The 19,655-nt window shown below is 51.6% G+C and overlaps 1 protein-coding gene across 1 annotated transcript in view; it reads right to left on the reverse strand.

The window, feature by feature from the left end:
• Positions 1 to 19,655, reverse strand: part of GRIK4 (glutamate ionotropic receptor kainate type subunit 4) — a 179,593-nt gene that overhangs the window by 104,953 nt on the left and 54,985 nt on the right. The window contains exon 2 of the mRNA XM_032133828.1: positions 13,678 to 13,809. Coding sequence (XP_031989719.1) covers positions 13,678 to 13,759 — 82 coding nt within the window. The 5' untranslated portion in view covers positions 13,760 to 13,809. The remainder of the gene's footprint in view (positions 1 to 13,677; positions 13,810 to 19,655) is intronic.

Raw genomic sequence — 19,655 nt, forward strand, 5'->3', positions numbered from 1 at the left:
CCCAGGGCTGAGAATCAGAAGGGAAGAAGAGGTGAGAGATGTAAGCAGCAATGCCTGCATTAAATCCCACTGTACTTTTCACTTTTTGCAACTGAAAGCAAAACCCACCCTCCTCGAGCCCCTTGTGGGACTGAGAAGGACAAGGCTGCTGGGGTGAGAACTTTAGGTCAAGGAGGTCGTAACACTTTTCCCCCACAGCGCTGGAGAAGCTGCTTTAATTCAGCCCTGGCAGAGAAATCCATAAAAGCAGCGGGGAAGGGATGATATTCCAAGCATCAGGAGTCTCCCAGGGGAGCAGGAGCTTTAGCCCTGACAGGTTGTCCTGAGCCTGCAAGCAGAGCAGGTGAGGACACCCTTCCCCACTGCTGTGCACAGATCACTCTGCTTTTCCCTCCCCCCCCAAAAAAAGCTCCAAAACCACGGAGCAGGCAGACAGGGACCTGTTGCAGCTCCCTGCAGGTGCTGGCTCGGGCAGAACACACGGCCAGTGCTGCCTTCTCAAGCACAGATAACACTGGAGAGCTTCCAGGTGGGGAGGGTGGGGGAGAGCAGAGAACAGAGCCAGGACATTTAAAACAGCTATATTCAGCAAATATCTGCTTTTCAGAAGGGTTTTAGTCACACAGATGCTCTCTTTTTTATAGATTTTTTTTTTTTTTGCATTTCTTCTGGCATTATGCTGTTATTTTATTCTCTTTTTTTTGTTCTCACCTCACCTTCCAGTGCTAGAAACCATCCATGCTTCATGCTGAATTTTAGCAGCGGGAGAGGAAATTCTCAGAGTCAGTGTTCTTCTAACCAAGCCACCAAATCTTTTCGAGGTTAATTGATTCTCCAAGCATGAGGACACGTCTTCCAAAAGCATGTTCAGTACCATGAACTGCTACTCTAAAACTCTCTGTGCTGCCAGCTAATGCCTGAAAACGCTTCCCATTTCCTCACAATGGAACCTGACAGCCCCAGGACAACAAACAGCCACGGATCCGTCGCGGTTTGTCATTCAAAAGGGCAGGAGCCAGGAAATCATAAAATCCCAGAATGGTCTGGGTTGGAAAGGAACTTAAAATCATCTCATTCCAACCCCTGCCATGGGCAGGGACACCTTCCACTATCCCAGGCTGCTCCAAGCCCCGTCCAGCCTGGCCTGGGACACTTCCAGGGATGGGGCAGCCACAGCTGCCCTGGGAATTCTCTGAGGAGAAGGAGAAGCAACGGCAGCAGAGATTCCAGGTTTGCGGCTCAGCCTGGAAATATCCCACCCTGTGCAGCAGCAGAGCCTCCAACAGCTCAGGGTTACCTGTGGTGGGAGCACCTTCACTCACACCCCATGTCCTGCTTCATGTCCCAGAGCTCTTCAATCCATCCCCCCTCTGGCTCGCCAGCAAAAAGCCACATCAGCCTGTGGGTTCTTTACACCTTTTTTCCAGGGAAATCTGTGTCTGTGCCCGACTCAGGGTGAGCTGCAGGCACCTTGAATCCCTCCTCACGTTCCTGACTTATCACCCCCAGCCTCTTCCCCTCACTTTGTTCCCATGCTAACAGCTTTGCCAGCAGCGTCTGCAGGGCTGAAGGGACTGAGGGCAGAAATAGAAAACAGCAGCCTGGAGATGGGAATGGAGGGAGCTCAAAGCCTTTTCCTGCCCAACAACAACCCAAGCTGCCTGCAAATAAAACTCCAGAGCTCATCAAGCAACTCTGACCACTGAGGGTGCTTAATAAAGATTACTTTTCTACAGCTCCGCTTGCCCGAGGCATCATTTGCTCCTAATGAGATGCTCCATGGGATTTAAATGCAGGAGGGAAGAGCAGGATTTCAACCACAGCCGAGGGAAAACGAGATTTCTGCTCCAAAAATCTGAGTTGGGCAGCTCAGAACCATCTCCTACCATGCTGATCCTCCTCAGTCGTGCCCAGCTGGGCACCCACAGGGCCTGCCTTGTGCCAGAGCTGTCCCATGGCAAAGACTGGTCATGCTGGGGACATGGAGACTTGTGCAAAGCCACTGCCAGCCTCACCTGGCCCTAAAAAACTCAGCTGGGGCTCATGAGGCATCTGTGCTGGGTGTTACATGGGGTATTTATGGCTTTGCCAGAGCACTGCAAGGTATTTCCTTGCCAGCTCCTCTGTTTTTCACTTTATTTTCTGTGGTCATTAAGATCATTGGATTTCCAGGCATGGCTGGGATGATAAAAGTTCTTCTTGCCACTGTAGCAGGGCCCCCAGTGAAGCGAGAACGCCAAAAAATTTCTGTGTGATATTCTAGTGGATATTCCATCCACTGAAATGGGTGGAAATACCACGGGCAATCAACACTAAAGGTCTGCAACTGCCAAGCTCTACTGGGATGTGGAACAAAACGTCCTGAAGTGCCGAAGCCAAAGAGCAGAATGGACTTGCTGCTGGAAAAATGGGAATATGGACAAGTGGGGGCAGCTGAGCATGACCAGAAAAACCTCTCTGCAGGGGGAAGGAAGGGCTGAGCTCAGGGGCATCCTGCCCCGGTGGAGCTGCCGTGGATCAGGGCTGGAACAAGGTGGAGGACGTGAGATGCTGAACACCACAACGTGCACACACGGGCATCCCAAAGCACTGATCCTGCCAGGTCCTGGGGACTACAAAGGGGAGGCTGGAATCTGCGATGAGTGAGGAGATGCTCAGACAAACCCAGGCTGACCCCACCTCACAACTTTCCAGCCCTCGTTGCCCCCTGGGCTTGGCAAGGAGATCACAGAAGTTTTAAGCTCATGTGGGATTAGAGTCACCCCAGGACAGGGATGTAGCTCAGGGGCTGGAGCTCAGGCATTCATCCCAGCCTGCACCTCTATGATAGGAAACCAGGAATAATTCCGGGGGACAGCCCAGCTCCTGGGAGTCTGCTCTAGGGAGTGCACAGCAATCCCTCCAGCAAGAGTGGGGACACAGAGCCCCTTCCTTGCCTTCCTCCAGCTCTAAATTCCCCCCTGAACACAATTTCAGCTGCGTGACATGCAAGAACTTTTGGCATTTATAGAGACCAGGTTGCTGGAGAAGCCCAGGAAAAGAGATAAAAATCCAGGCTGGGCTCAGCTCTGCCTGCAGCCAGCTTTATCAGCCCTTCTGACAACTGCAAGGCTACCAAAAATGTAATACTTACAGGAGACAGACTCCTTTGAAGAGATAAGAGCATAATCCAGGTGGGTTACCCAGAACCTGGTTACCCCAAGGCTGGAATTTGATCCCGGATTCCTGCATCCCACCTGAGCCTCCCAACCCACCAATGATTTGATTTCTCTCTTAAAACTGTCTGTAAAAACGAATGAAAATTCATGAATCCTGCAAGTAAAGAACACAAGATGTTCTGAAACCTCAGGGCTGCACAACTAAGAGGAAAATCAAGCTCCATCCCTCCTTGTGCCTTTGTACCAGATGCTCCCCCCTAGGCCAGGGACCGTCACCTCCTGGGCTCAGAGCTCCAGCAGCCAAGAGCAGGCTCCCAAAAGCGCTGACAGAAGATCAGCTCCTTCCCTCCACGGGCAATTCCAGAAGCATCTGGAGCAGTTCTGCTTTCGGGGCTGCTGCTGCAGAGAGACGGCTCCAGAGCACACGAGAGGTGACAGGTGACACCTGCACTGAGTCAGGTGGCCAGGTAAAGCTGGCCCAAAGCACCTGGCTGCAGCAGCTCTGCTCCTGCAGAAGCAGGTAGCCAGCGGCCATTAGTAATTCCTGCACTCTCTCTTTGGGTAAAACTGCAGCACTCAAGGCTCCCAGCGCTCTCTTTCTCTCCTAAACGCAGCGAGAGGCTGCTCCCTTTGCAGCACTCCAGGGGAGCTCTGAGTGCATCATTTTACCCCAAAAAGGATGGAGCACTGCATGGCCCTGCTCTAAAACTGCTCCCCAGGGACACGAGGGACCCAGAGGTATCAAGGTGATCCCCACTCTGAGGTGATCCCATCCCAAATCTGCCAGCAAGAGAAACTTGAACAAAGATCAATCCACTTCTAAAGCAGCGAAAAAGATCCTTGTGAAAGTACAAAGCACTCCTGGGCAAGTTATTGCTCCTGTGGCTCCATTCTAGAGGATGATGGCACAGCTGGTGCTCCCCCTTCCTCACATCCCTGCACCTCCACAGGCTGAGCTCTCCCTTCAGGAATGCTCGCAGCAGATTAAAACCCAGTTTATTAAATAAGGCAGTGCTCTAACAAGGGTAATCCACTGATAATTTCACTCATTTAAACCCTATTTTATCTCAACCAAGTAGACTTATTTCCATTTAACAATCTTAATTCTTTCAGCACTTTCCAGCTCCCAAATTGGCTCCGACAGCAGCGCTGACATTCAGCCATCACTTTCACATAAAGTTACATTTAGTCTCTCCAAGGCCCTGCAGTGTCTGGAGGTGCAAGAGGAATTCATTAGTGATGTCTTTGGGAACAGGAGCCATCCCTCCCTGCGGCCTCCTGACATCCACAGCCCTCATTTGGCAGGGCTGGAGTCAGGGCAAGGCCAGGCTGAGCTGCTCCTGCTGCACTCAGCTCCCTCCCAGCTCCACCTCTCTGCTGTCACATCTGCATTCTCTGCGCTCTCCTCCAGCCAGGATTGTCACCTTCTGCTTCCCAGGCTGCCCACATTCTTCTCCTCTCCAAACAACACCCCAAAGAAGAGCTCTGGGCTATGATGCCACCCCCCCAAAGCTCTTGGATGGTTGTCCCAGTGACAAAAGGCCCCCATTTTCCCTGCCTGCTCACAGCCCTTTCTGCCATGGGTTGTGCCCTGGGTGTTTTTCTTCTCTCCCATGTGCTCCCCTGCTCTTCACAGCTGACACCCCACAGCAAAGCAAATTTCATTCTGTCAGATCCTTCCATCCTTCCCTTTTTCCTCAGCAATCTCAGCCAGCAGCTTTGATCTCAGAAAGGAAGAAGAGGAGGACGAGGAGCACAAAGCTGGGAGCAAGGGAAGGGCAGGAGCCACCACTCACCCTGCTTTGTCAGCAGGTTGCTCTCCACTTCTGGGATTGGGACTTTTCCAAGTGCTGCGTGTCCCTAACACCTGGATATGGAGAGTGGGAGCTGCTGGATCTGAGCCAGGGCAATTTGGGATTTCAGCTTCTCAGGGGCCGTGTTTATCTGACACCGAGCCAGCAGCAATTAGCTGCGGAGGGGCACTCGAGATAAATGCCCTGCTAGGTCAAAAGCTCCTCTTCTGGGAAGGTTGCCCAGCAGCCCTGCAGTGCCTAAACTCGGCAAGAGGGCTTTAACACCTCGCTGAGCTCAGCTCTGGGCACGCGGCAGCCTGGAGAGCTCCTGAGCTTGCAGCCCACCCATCCACGGGGCAAGGACAAGGGAACGTGCCAAGAGTCACAGAGCAGGAGGAATGAACCATGAGCACGAGGCTTGGAGCACAAAGAAACCCTTCCTTGCACTCCCAGGGTGGGGATCTCAGCCCTGCTCCAACTGGCTGGAGCTGGAGTGGCTTTTTGTCCTTCTCCCATCTGCCGTCCTCTCCCTGCCCTTCCCAGAAACGTTCCAACAGCTCCCAGGTAACAAATTCGGCTTTATCTCCACTCACCTTGAGGAAATTGGGCATCTACCTAAAATCTGCCTAAAGACTCTCCTCCCCCTCACTGCCCGAAAAGGACCTTCCAATCACATCATGGTCCCTGCAGACCTGCAGTTCCCTAAAAACAAGGAACATGTTCTTCAGCCAGGCATCCAGAGGTGCCCCGTCCTCAGGAGTCACTCCCACAGCTGCTCCTGCCTCTGCGCAGGACTTGCCTCCCCTACGTGCTTATCCAAATTATTTAACTCCCGTCTACATCCCAAAATTCTCCTGCTCACTTCAGATGGTTCCTTACACACAAGTTAATTGGTCTGTGGGGAGGAACAGATTTGGAGCTCCAAGTATCACCGAGGCTGGCATGCGTTTCCCAGGTGCTCTGGATGCCAAGGCAGCAGCCTGGCAGGGTGGTGGCTCTCACCCCAGCTCGGCTCTGAGGAGGAGATTTAATCCAGCCCTGCAGTGAAGTGAAATCCATCCTCCCTCGCTGCCCACACGGATAGCCAGGGGCGAGGGGCTGGGCAGCAGGAATCCGTAATGCAGCCTCGTGCACAATCCCATCTCACGCCACACTGGAACTCTCTGCAGAAATTCCAGCTCTGCTGAATTTGGCTCCGAGTTGGAATTCATTTTGGCAGCTGTTTAGGCAGGCAACCAAGGATCTTTCATTCATGTAATTGACTTTTTTATTCATATATATAGATGAAAAAATAATGAAAGAAATTGCAGAGTAGCTCTTGCTATCTGTAGCTTTCTCTGTGTGAAGCAAGAAGATCTGCATTAAAAGTGGCTCAGCAGCTAAATACACAAAGTGCTGCCCAGGGGCAGGAGCAGTATTTAGATATAAAACAAGTTACATGACTCTCAGATCCTGATCCTTGGCTCCGGGAGAATGTTTAATATTCAGGAACAAATGTAAAAAACCAGACCTTTGATACAAAATTCTGCACATGCACCTATCCGTGCCTGTCCTCTGTCACCCTGCCACAGCTCAGGACTGTGCCCGCAAGAGATAAATGTGACCTTTCCACTGACCAACCCCTCTCTGCCTGGCTCCTCTCCTTAAATTCCCCTTTCCTGCTGGATTAGCACTGCTTCCAACCCAGTCACCTTCCAAACCCACAAAGCCACACAGGCCAGGGCAGCAGCTGCTGCTGTGCCCAGGGGCACCACAGCTTCCCCCCCGTGCTGGTGACTAAATGGCTTTCAATAAACAAGAGAGTGAAGAAATAGAACGTTGATTTGCTGCTTAAGTAACGTGGCTCTTTTCCATAACTACCAGCCGCTTTCCCCATGCAGCTGCTCTGCACAGAGAGATCTATATCTATATAATATGTATGTGGATGTATAATGAATCAAAACAAAGCTTAAAGGCCTCCTGGGGTGGATAATATAACCTGCCTCTCGGACATTAATGAATAGGAACAGATCAGGAAAAATAACTCTTGCCACAGAGGTGCAAGAGATGGAAGGAGATGATCTGTCTGGCTGACTCCCCGTTCCTCCTCACTCCATGCCCTGTGGCACCGATCTGAAATATAAATCTGCTTATTATTTATTATTCACATTATTACAGAGCTGGATTCCTCCGCTGGAGATGGGGAGCTCATTATGTTTTATGTGGCAAAGCTGCAGCCTGGAGAGAGGCAGAGCCCTCCCACGCCAGGCAAGGGGCACTGCTCTGCTGGGCAGGATCTGCCTGATGCCACGGACACCTTCCCCTTGCAGGGCAGCTCACCCTGCTCTGCACCAAGCCCCTCTTTTTTCCATGGAGTTTCCCTGCTCTGCACCAAGCTCCTCTTTTTTCCACGCAGTTTCCCTGCAGGATGAGGCTCAGTTGATTTTTAAGCCAAACACATCCAACCTTGATCACACAGAATTCGTGTACAAACCTCCGTGGTGGAGGAAGCCATCAATCCCCCCTCTCCCTCTTGGTAGCCAGTCCTGTCAGTCTGCCAAACAGGCCCCTCTCACTGCTGGAAACCAAAGCCAAACGAAGCAGGGGTGCAGGGTTTCTGCACGCCTCGGGATTTCTGCATCCCTCGGGATTTCCACACCCCTCGAGAACCCGCTCGCGGCTCGTCCCGGTTCCCGCTCGGAAGCGCTCGCGCTCCTCCCGCAGTTTTCGCTCACACTTCCGTGGTGCTAATGAGCTCCTGCCTCTGCAGGCTCAGAGGGTGCCGAGCACAGCCCCAGGAAAAGCTGCATCCACAGGTTTAGTGGGAATGGTGTGCAAACCTCCTGCCTGCCCGTGGAGACTGTCGGGCGCCCACCGCCGACCTCGGCTGAGCCTCAACACCCTGCCCTGGTGTCCTGCACCAAAAGCTTTCAAGGAAACTCCTCTCACCAGATCATTCCAGAGAAGAACAGGGTAGATAAATGACTGCACCAGTCACCAGCCCCTCTCTGAACAGTTCCAGTTGCCTCTTCCTGAAATAAACTCATCTCATTTTATCCTTGAGTAGCCTCTGTGGATGAGTCGCCTGAACGAGATCAGGACAGGAAGGGTAAAGGATGGGGCAGTGGCAGCCACTCTTCCCAGTGCTGGAACACAGGAATAGCTGGCGAGAACTGCAGAGAATCCAAGGATAAAATTTGGCCAGAGAAGCTGTGGCTGCCCCTGGATCTCTGGAAGTGTCTAAGGCCAGGGTGGACAGGGCTTGGGGCAACCAGATCCAGTGGAAGATGTCCCTGCCCATGGCAGGGGGCTGGAACAGGGTGATCTGTGAGGTCCTTCCAACCCAAACCATTTGTGATTCACTGTAAGTTTAACGAGGCTTTGCTGAAGGGCCTGGCATCTGTACAGGTGATTTTTATTAAAAAAATATTTATGCACAGAACTCCGTAAGAGTTTAAGCCCATAAATAAGACATCACTCTCCTAGAAGAATAATCAGAACCAAATTAAAAGGGCAGATAGCAAATGAATATTGTATTTTTCTCTACCTCTCACCATTCTCCAGCAGCAAATGATAAATAACTACGAACCTGCTTCGCTTTAATAAACTTAACTGGCTGTTTTTAATATTGGGAGAACTATTAATATTTTATCCCAATAACTACACCCTCCTCCCACCCCACTCCCCAAGCCAGGCTGGGATTAAACGCTCATCCTAATGACAGGTGGAAAGGTTTTCCAGCAACAGCACCACCATGTGAGCCCTGCAGGTTGTTCCTGTGCTCTGAGCTGATCACAGCAGCCTGGCTGGGTTCAAAGCCAGGGTAAGGCCATTCCTCTGCTGGGGAACAGCAAATCCACGGCCACTTTATTCCAGATCCATCAGTATCATCCACAAAGGGCTTGGCTAAGGCAGAGCTACACCAGGAAAGGAGTTTGTGCTTTGTGTGTGTTAAATGTTCCCAGCAGGAGGGAGAAGAGGAGTTTCAAGCTGTGTGAGCCAGCTGCAAGCAGGAGAGGGGGAGCTGGAGATGGCACAGAACCTGCCACAACGCCACAAAGGCACTCTCTGCCTGCCTGCACTGAAAGGCACAGCTGGGTTCCCCCCTTCATCCCAGCCTCACTCCTGAGAGGAAGAATCTGGTACCTGCTGACATCAGCGTCCTCCTTCCCCAGCACCCAGGGGCTGGCTGCACCTTCATCATCAGAGCCACCAGCACCCTTTAAAATGCTAATGCTGCCCTGTGGGATCTCCCCTGCAGCGCCTGCAGGAGAATTCTGCGTGTCCTGAAGGAGCTGAACCAAACCATCCCCAATTCCTCTGCTGTTACCGTTCATTTTTAATGAGTTTTTAACGCTCGCTTTTCCCTCGCCTCAGCCCTCCAGCTCAGACACACCTATGGACAAACTGCATCCACCAGGGCAGCTCTGGGGCCTTTACTCACTGCAAAAGTGCTTGAGTACATCATAAACACCTCAGGAGGGTGATTACACAGGGAGTCAGGGCCGTGCAAACGATGCTCTGCTACCCACGGCCGTGACAGAGGGATGGGCTGGGAATAAAGGGGCTCCATACAACCACAGCGATGCAGGAAAAGCTCCAGTTCTGCCTCTTGCCACCTCCTTCAGCACACACAGATCAATGCCTGGGGTTTCCTACAGCTCCACGTGCTCTGGGGGATCCCCAAGAACATCTTCTGGACATGAAAAGCGGAGAGAATTGGGATTGTTCAGCCTGGAGAGGAGAGGCTTTGGGATGACCTCACTGCAGCCTGCCAGGAGCTGCAGGAGCTGCAGGAAAGATGGAGAGAGAATTTCTACAAGGGCTTGGAGTGACAGGACAAGGGGAAATGGCTTCAAACTGACAGAGAGCAGGGTTAGATGGGAGATTGGGAAGGAATTGTTCCCTGGGAGGGTGGGCAGGCCCTGGCACAGGGTGCCCAGAGCAGCTGTGGCTGCCCTTGGATCCCTGGGAGTGTCCAAGGCCAGGCTGGGATAGTGAAGGTGTCCCTGCCCATGGCAGGGGGTTCGAACTTCATCTTTAAACCAACCTAAACCATTCCATCATTCTATGATTATAGTTCAGAGCAGACACGGGAGATTCACAACCCCTCAGGCACTCCAGAATTCTGGAATCGTCCCTAGAAACAAGGACAGACACCCCAGAGAGACAATTCTGGTGATACCCCAGCATCAGGGTGGGATTCATGAGGACTTGGACCACAAATTGCTTCTCTGGTGGACGAAACCACAAAGCGCTGGGACAGCAAGGACAGCTGAGCCAGAAGTGGATACAGTCTCTGGGTGGGGCAGGGGGCAGAAAACCACCAAATTTCATCTCAAAAAACACCCTTAATGCCACAGTCCCTGACTATGGGGTAGAAAAACACCAAGTTCCACCCTAAAAAACATCCTTAAATGCTGGAGCTGTTGTGTAAAGTTTGCAGGGCTGGGAGACAGAGGCAGGGAAGGGATTTTCACGGGCAGAGGGAATCACAGACGAGCACCTGAGAGGATACAGGAGGCCTTGCAAGGAGCTTGTCAGCAGATCCTCTGTCAGGGCTCCTGGTCCTGCTGCTGGTGAGGGCAACGCCGTGGCTAAACTCCAATTTTGGCCGGGGTATGAATTTTAAATGAGCTTTTTAGCACGCCCAATGAATCAAGGCAGAGAACGCCAATTTAGGGCCCCCACGCTCTGCTCTGCGAGCCCGAGTAAATAACCCAGCAAATAACTCAGGCAAATTTCCTGACACTTCCTTGAGCATGAGTGAACAGGAGAAAAACAAACCCAGAACTGCTCCCACACACGCTGTGTGCTGCAGGAAAGCAGGGCCAGGGGAGATGTCGCCCTGGAGAGCAGGAGGGAGCTGATGATTTTCGCTTTTTGGGGTGGCTGGATGCAACACAACCTGTGCAAGGGCAAGCGCTGCACCCCAGGATATTTTGGGAGGCTTTGCATTGGTTCTTCCAAGCTCTACAGGCTGCCTGGAGGCAATTCCTTCCCTCCCAGAGCTCTTAAAGCTGCTGAGAACGCTCCCAGCCCTGCCTGCTCCTTCCCTCCCTGATCAGATCCAGCTTTTGAGGTGCACAGATACAATAATTCACCCAGACAGAGCAGGGAACTGACTGACAAAAGACATTCTTAGTTAAAACATCACCATTTTGGATAAAGCTTTTAGATCTGGATTTCCCCACCAAGGCCTCCAGGAGAACAAGGACAAGGAGGTTTTCTCCAGGGCTGGATCATAAAGGAACAAACAGTTTAAGGCTGAAGAAACAGGTTTGCACTGATGGTTTCCCCCCCCCCCACTGTGTATCAAGGAGAGAAATAGAGCGTTCAGGAGGCTCCAGGCTGCTCCTCTACAGCCACATGCACGGGGAAGGTCACCCTGGAGCCCACATTCTGCTCGATTTCTTGCACAGATGACGCCTCCCAAGCTCACTGCAATGCAACACTCGCTGTGGGTCCTGTCCAGGCCAGCAGAAATTCACTGTGTGCTCAGAGATGAGGCAATCTGCTGCCTCTCAGCTCCACTGAGGGCTGCCAGGGCCAAGATCCACCCGAAACCCCAAAAAAGCAGCAGCGGGGAAGCTCAGGGCTCGGTTCACAAGCCAAGTGCCCCTGACTCAGCAGCACCGTGGTTCCTTCTGCCTGAAGCCAAGAGCTGCAGGCAATAATCTCTTTTTGCTGGTGAAGAACCCACCCTGGCAGTGCCCAGCTCACCTCCTGTTACTGATCACATCCCGGGGCATTCCAGCAGCCCCCTATCAGATGGTTTTCAGGATTGTTTTAAAGGTTAGCTTCCATTTCCTTGGAATATTTAAATGTTCTTGCTGGTCTCTTTTTCCTTCCCCATGCAGAGCCTTGATTGATGTTGCTAGATACCGTATCTCCCTGCCTTGCCAAGAGCATGCATTTGGGAATGATTTCAGGGCTGCTGGTAATATTTTCTCCCCTCTTTTTATTCTGCACTTTATTTTTATTAACTTTTTTGTTGGAGACGCTGTAAAAATGAAACTGTGGCTTGGAGAAACAACACTCATCAAACCCCCCAGCCAAGCCAAGCTGGAAGGCAGCTGCCATTCCCACCTGGAAGCTGCAGCACAGATTTGAGTTTCCAGTCCTTAAAAACTTAAAATCACAGTCCCAGGTCTCAAACATCTTCACCTTCCACTCTGGGGAGGTGGGAAACAAACAGACCCCAGGTTTGCAGCTCTGTGCTGTCGGGGGAGCTCCCCTTTCTTCCCACACTCCCAAAACCCCACAGTGCTCCCCAAAAAGACGAGACACAGTGCAAAGTGAAGGATTTTCACCTTCAGCACCCTGATGATTCACCCTCCATCCCCATCCCTGCCTGCTGGCTCAAGCGGAGGATGTGGCCATCAACGAGAAATGCAGGCAGCAGAGCTGGGAGCGCGCAGGGAGCGCTCCACATGAATCAGGGATGCCGGGGATATAAAACACCAGCCACCCTTCCCAAGCTCCTGCCAGCTCACACCCTCCCCTCCCATATTTCCTGAGCTGCTTCATGCTCCACTAGCGGAGGGGAGAGGTAATTTTGCTTCAAGTGTGTCACCTGTGCAAGTTGCAGATGGGGACAGGAATAGATTAGCTGCTTATCTGCAACAAATAGTTAATAAAAGCAGCTGGTGGCTGCAGGGGGAACAGCCAGGGGAAGCAGTTTCCTTTCTAAACAACAGAGCAAAGTGTCGATACTGGGAGGTGAGTTTCATTACGAGGTTTCTGGATGCATTTCTGTTCCCTAATCCGCACAGGCAGCCAGAAAAAATGACAGTGCCTCTTCCTGAACACTTTTTAACACAGCCCAAAGGAGCCTGAGTTCATGGGGCTTCCCTGCAAATGGGTATTTTGGGGTTATCACAGTTCTTGTAGCACCCCCGAACTGGGGGCAGTTTGGGCTCAGGCACTCCTGGCTCATCAATGTATTTGTGACAGAAATATTGCATTTTATGTGGAGTTTAGGAGAGGGGGTAGGACATGGCACGGACAAGTTTGGCTCCTCAGTGGCCCTTTGAGGGGTGGCTTTGAATTTACACAGGAAGAACAGCACCAACACCATGAAAACCAACACAAACATGGCAATTCACCATAAACAGCATTTCCTTTACAAGAGGAAAGAGAGAACATTCCCAAAATGCAAAGAGGAGCTTCAACAACTGTGTCAACTCACCATAAACTAATTTCATTTACAAACTGAAGACAGAACACTCCCAAAATACAGCAGGAGGAGCTCAGTGTGGCAGCTCACCATAAACTGCACTTCATGTACAAGAAGTAGAGAACACTCCCAAAATGCAGGGAGGAGCTTCAGCCAGCGTGTCCACTCATCATAAACTATTTTCATTTACAAGCTAAAGACAGAACATTTCCAAAACACAGAGAGCAGCTCAGCAACCTTGTCAACTCACCATAAACTGCCCTTCATTTACAAGGGGAAGGAGAGAACCTTTCCAAAATGAAGGGAGGAGCTCAGTGTGTAAACTCACCATAAATCACATTTCATTTACAAACTAAAGACAGAACTCTCCCAAAATACAGGAGTGGCAGCTCACCATAAATCACATTTCATGCACAGGAGGAAGGAGAGAACCTTTCGCTCAGGGTGTCAGCCCCACCTCAACAGGGACACCCCACCGAGGCAGGGAGGATTTCCCCCCTCCAAGAATTCCTCCAGAGTGGCCAAACAGCGCTGGACAGACCCAGATGAGAGCGAGGTGTGCACTCACCAATCCTCAGGGAATGGGGGCTGGCCCAGATCCGCATCAGCCACAGCAGAAGGAGCACCAGAGGCGCCAAGACACGGAGCATCTTCCATAAATCCTCATGGAGCCCTGCGGTGGTCTGGGCATGACATAACTCTGCGGGGAGACACAAAACACGGCCGTGAGCCCCTCTGCTCTCCCAGCTCTCCCCCAGCAGCACCACACAGCTCCCAGCTCGTCCAGCACTGGGGACAAAGGCTCCATTTACCCGAGGAGGAGGAAGCTATTTACAGACTATGAATTATTCAGGGATTGGAATCAAACTGGGCAGAGAGATTCTAGCAAAAACAAAGGAAAAAAAAAAAAAAGGAAGGAAAAGAAACACAAGGAGAAGTCCAAATATTTCATCTTGGCATTTTTAGCGTTTCAACAAAAAACAAGTGGAAATCAATATTGAGTCACATCTCTGACTTCTATTCTCACCCAACCCCCCCCCCCCTTTTTTTTCCACTCAGAGCAGCCTGCAACTCATTCTATAATACTGACTTCTGATTTTACGATGGGACAAACATTTTCGTAGCAAAACGTGATTTGAGGGAGGGGTTTAGGAGGCAGAGAGTCACTTGGGCCTCAAACTAGAAACCAGTTCCTTGCCACAATTCCAGTCACCTCCTTCCCTCCCTTTCGGGAACAGGAAGATTCAGCACAAGACCAAAAGCATCTCTTTTTCTCCTCACACAAGGTCTCACCACCCCACCACACAGAGGTCCAAGCTCCAAAGTCAAAACACCACCAAAATGAAGGGCAGGAGGTGGAAAATCCACAAACTCATCATCAGCACGAATATTGGCACCGGCTGTCCCACAGCAGGCTCCTGCAGCACAGCTAATCAAATTTGTAACAAATACCATTTTAAACAGCTTCATAAAGGGCAGATTTTACTTCATAGGGAAGAAAAAAAAAAAAAAAAAAGGTTGTCTCTGGAGTTGATAAAATTATCTCCACAGGCAGCAATGTCCTTAAATGCTGACTTTGAGTGTTTCATCTGTTACCTTATCTCTCCCTTCCCCAGCTTGCTGGCAAACATCCTCACACTCTTCCATTTGTCTCCTTCCTGGGCCAAATATCCAAGTCCTGACACAGGCAAAGTCTTTAATCTGCCTTTGAAGTTACCAGGAGTTTTGTCCGAGCAAGACGCAGCCTTTTACTTGCAATTTTCCAATTAATCTATTTTTAGATTACATTTAGACTTCCTCCAGCTTATCTCAGCACTCTCCACAGGGACCATCCCCTTTCACAGAGGGGAAATGCAGAGGCAGGGCCACAGAAAGAAAAATCCAGGGAGCCCTGGGACATCTCCACTCGCTGGGGTTCGATCCCTGCCTGGATCACGCCTCCCTTGGGAAGCTCCCACCAGCAGCTCTGCCTCCTGCATCCCAACCCTCTCCATTCCAGCAAATTGAGGGATCTCATGCTCAGCTGTCAGTCACACACGGGAAGAGCATCCTGATTTCAGCACGCTCAACCCATTTTTAAAAGCCAGAAACTCCCCAAAACCACCTGGAACTTGTGAGCCACCTCTGTGAAGGCCAAATAGGAATTTCCTCCTTATTTTTTTTTTTCCCCCTCTTTTCAGTGGGAGTTCCAGAGTAATTCCTGGGGAAGAGAAGCCCTAAAAGGTTAAGCACATGGGGAATTGGTTACATAGAAGCACTGGCAGCAGCAGAGACAGATTGTGGAGCATCGTATCATTTGAGCACTTTGAAGCAGTTATTTCTAAACTTTCCAAGATATTGACAAAACAGCAGGATCACGTCAGACGCGCTCACAGCCCGGAATGTGGAGCTGGAGCTCGTGGAACACACACAGACACATCCCTTCCCTGTGGAAGCAGGGATGAAGACTGCAGGACAGTGAGGGCAGCTTGAGGTTTGCCACCCAAAGAGCTCCCTCGTGCTCAGTTCTGGCCCTAAAGCTGCTCCCCAGCACTCACAGTCCTGTTTTCTTCCCTTTTTAGGTCTTTTTTATGTCCTACTTCTTGCAGTGCTACCCCCAGTGTGCTTTCCTTGCCAGTCCCTGGTGATGAACAGCCAAAGCTCAGCTGAAGCATCTGGTTGGGAATCTCAGAGCAGGACCAGGGCAGGGAAAAGTGGGTAACAAACCCCTCAGTTTCCAGCCAAACAGGAGGGAAATGACTGCCTGAAATTCGAGGTGGGTGCTGGAGTTTACATCCCCATCATTCCCTGCCAAAACTCTATGGAATCACTACAAAGAAGGAACTGAGGGGCTGGAGGGAACAGAGCTGGGAGGGGGCTGGAGCCCCAGGAGCAGCTGAGGGAGCTGGAAAGGGGCTCAGGCTGGAGCAAAGGAGGCTCAGGGGGGACCTTGTGGCTCTGCACAAGTCCCTGACAGGAGGGGGCAGCCGGGGGGGTCGGGCTCTGCTCGCAGGGAACAGGGCCAGGAGGAGAGGGAACGGCCTCAGGCTGGGCCAGGGGAGGCTCAGGGTGGACAGCAGCAGGAATTTCCCCATGGAAAGGGTTGTTAAATATTGGAATGGGATGCCCAGGGAGGTTTGGAGTGCCCATCCCTGGAGGTGTCCAAGGAAAGCCTGGAGGTGGCACTCAGTGCTCTGGGCTGGGGACAAGGTGGGGACTGGGCAGAGCTTGGACTTGATGGTCTGGGAGGGCTTTTCCAACCTCAGTGACCCTGCGAACCACGAGGTGAAAAGGAGCGGTTCTCACTTCAGGCTCTGCGAAGACAAAGTGCACAAGGAGCATGCAACTCCTGGGGGAAAGGGGAAAGGCCCCTGTGACTCCCTGCTCTGAGGGACAGACCCCAAGGCCACTCCTCCTGTTTGCAGCCCGCTGGAGAGGTGCCGAGGAGATTCCCAGGGAAGCAGCAGCTGCCTGTGCATCAGCAGCTCGGAGTTCACCAAAGCTGAGCAATAAATCCAGGGCACCCGCTGAGCTCTGCTCCGGGAGCGGCGGGGCTGTAATTACCCAGGACATGGAGCACAGGGGGATGCTGCTCCACCTCACGCCTTTCCCACCCCTCAGGAGGGCTTGGATTTTGGAGCACGGGCCCAAGGAACAGCTGTCAGCAACAGAAATGCACCTTGGGGGTTGCCAAACAGCAGAAAACACAGGATCCTACAAGCCGTGCCCATCTGGCTGCTGGAGGTGATTGCAGCACAAGGATGCCTCCCCACCAGCCCACCTGCACACAGGCTGGCATTCCAGATTTCGGATAAGGAGGCAGGATTTTCCTCCTAGCCCAGCAAACAAGGAGGTGTTTCAGTCCTCACACCCCTCTGCATCTGCCCGGTCCCCCCTTGCCGCCTCCTCCCTAAATTGGGGCACTAAAGGGTGGTGAGCACAGTTCAAAGGCCCTCACTGCACTTGCCATCTCCCCAGGCTGCCTTCCAGCTGCAAGGTGCATCTGCCTGCCCCTCACGTCCCCAGGAAATGCTGCAAACCAGGAGTTCCACCCACGTGCACCAGTGGATTGTGCCTACAGCTGGGGTATCCACTCTGGTGCAGCCCCAAATTCCACCCAGAGAAGGGAGGAGGACAACTTTCCTTCATGCAACACAAATATAAAAACCTCAGAAGCCAAGAAAACCCTGAAGAGACAAAGATATTTAGCAGCTTGCTGCACTAATTCTCGTGCCTGTGAAGATGACTTATCCCAGACTCATCCTCAGCTGGCTGAAAATAAATCAAACCAACTTCCTCTGCTGAAGTTTCCACTGAGAACACGTCAGGAGCTGTGCATTCACAGCTCCTGCTTTAGTGGCTCCTCTTTCCTGTGCTGACAGCAGGCTTGGAGAGCCTGCTTGATGGACAGCTGTCTGTGGAGCATTCCCAATCTGCTCCCCCAAAAAAGAGTGGGATGGCTGGGAAAGAGTTCCCTAGGTCCTTCAGGGTGGGAGGTGCCTTGCCGAGAAGCTGCTGCTGGATCACGAGCTGACCCCTGTGTGCAGCACAAATGTGGCATTCTTTTTCTGCTAAGCACCCCCCCCCCCCTTTTTTTTTTTTTCCATCTTCAGCTCTGAAAATTCAAGAGAATAAAATAAATCAGGGCTATACTGGAGAGTTTTGTGTTCTCTCTGGAGATAAAAGTCTCTAAATACCAAGCAGAATTATGGTCGATTTGCCTCCGAGAGGGAGCAAGTTGCTTCTGAAACTGCTGATACATTTTTAATGACTGTGTGAGCTGGTGCTCTTCTTCACTGCTATCACCACAGCGTCCTGCTATTTGGAGATTTCTGCAGAAAAATTCTTAGACAGTAGAGCAAAAGCCAAAAGGCAGAATAAAATGTTAAATCTCTAAAGGAAAACCCCAAAAAAACCCCTCTGCTGAAGCTGCCACGGAGATAATGAAGAGATCCCTGAAAAGCAGCCACCTCTCTGCTTGTTCCCTCTCCACAGCCTGACAAGGACACTCAAGGAATCTGCTGTTATCTCGGGGAATTATGGAGTGGTTTGGGCTGGAAGGGACCTCAGAGATCATCTGCCGTGGGCAGGGACACCTTCCAGCATCCCAGGCTGCTCCAAGCCCTGTCCAGCCTGGCCTGGCACACTTGCAGGGATGGGGCATCAACTTCTCTGAGCAACCTGTGCCAGTGACTTCTGCTCTCACTTCCAAAATCGCCATCACCCTACAGAACCTGTTCCTGCCACATCTGTCCCCACAAAGCCCTGGAGCCAGACAGGGCTCAGCATCTCCAGCTACCCTGGAAAGCAGTGCCAGGCCCCGGCTTCCCAAAAATCCCAATGTGTTGCTTTTATCCCGATGCAACCGCACGCTGCAGCCCCCCCTCCACGCCTTCTCCTGCAAGCTGAGAAACCACAAACACCCTGGAAAAACCTGGCAGCAAATTCCACCTTCTCCAGGCAGATTTTCACCCAAGCAGGAGTTTGGAGGGGGCTTTGGTGTTGATGGATCTCTCCCTGCCTCACCAGAAGCTTGATGAATGGTGAGAAAACGCAGCTCGAGAGGAGCTGGAGTGATGCTCACAGCTGAGACAACAAATTTAACAGCTGCGGAGCAGCAAGGAATTGGGGGGAAAACTGTCGGGAAATATCAACAAACAACTTAACGGGGCCTTTTTCATTCTTCCGACAGGCAAAGAGAGCTCTTGCCTTTTGCACAGCTTCATCTGCAGAGCGGCTCGGGTTTAAATGGAACAAGCAAGGAGGGAGGAACTTGAAAAACCTGAAAAACATCTCAACAAGTGGCTGCTGCTGAGCTCCAGAAAGCGTCTCAGGGGGAGGGGAGAGCTCCGTTGCCAGCCTGCCCCGGGGCCACAAAGATGTAAGTTCAATTAAACTGAAAAATCACTCCGTTGAAAGCCACCACCAATATGTTTCGCTCGGCAAAAAATGCATAATTAGCACGGGTAAATCATTACCACGAGGTATTGTCGCAGTCAAAAAACCTCCGTGAGGCTGAGGGAAGGATCGACATCTATAAAGAGAACGAATGGCTGGAATTACAGTAGTAAATTTGGGGGAGAAAAAATACAAATTAAGATTCGGATGGGGTGCAAACCCTTCCCACTGCAAGGAACTGGTGAATTCCCAATTTCTGAGGGCTGGAAGAATCAGCCCTCGGGGCAAGGCTCCTCACACAGCCTCTGGAAGCAGCCAGCGCTTAAAAAGGATACTTAACAACATGAAGCAGAGCTCGGTTCCAGTCTGGCAATTTCTATGTTCCTATAAAAACCACGTCTCGTTTTTCAGATTTCATCAGCACTAAAGAGCCTGCTTTGCTCGCAGCCTCCCCTCTCTTTGTCCTCACACCAGTGCCAGGGATGGATGTACCCAGGGTGAGAGGCAGAGCTGTGGTGGCACCTCCCTTCCCCAGGTGTCAGGGGGATAAAAGGAACCCTGGGCTCCTCATCACACCACACCTCTCCAGGAGAGTCAGCCAGGTAACCCCAGAGCAGGTGCCAGCCCAGGGAAGGTGATATTAGTGATAAACACCTGCTCAGCTGATAC

The sequence above is a fragment of the Corvus moneduloides genome, chromosome 25 (assembly GCF_009650955.1).
Source record: "Corvus moneduloides isolate bCorMon1 chromosome 25, bCorMon1.pri, whole genome shotgun sequence".
NCBI classification, from domain to species: Eukaryota; Metazoa; Chordata; class Aves; order Passeriformes; family Corvidae; genus Corvus; species Corvus moneduloides.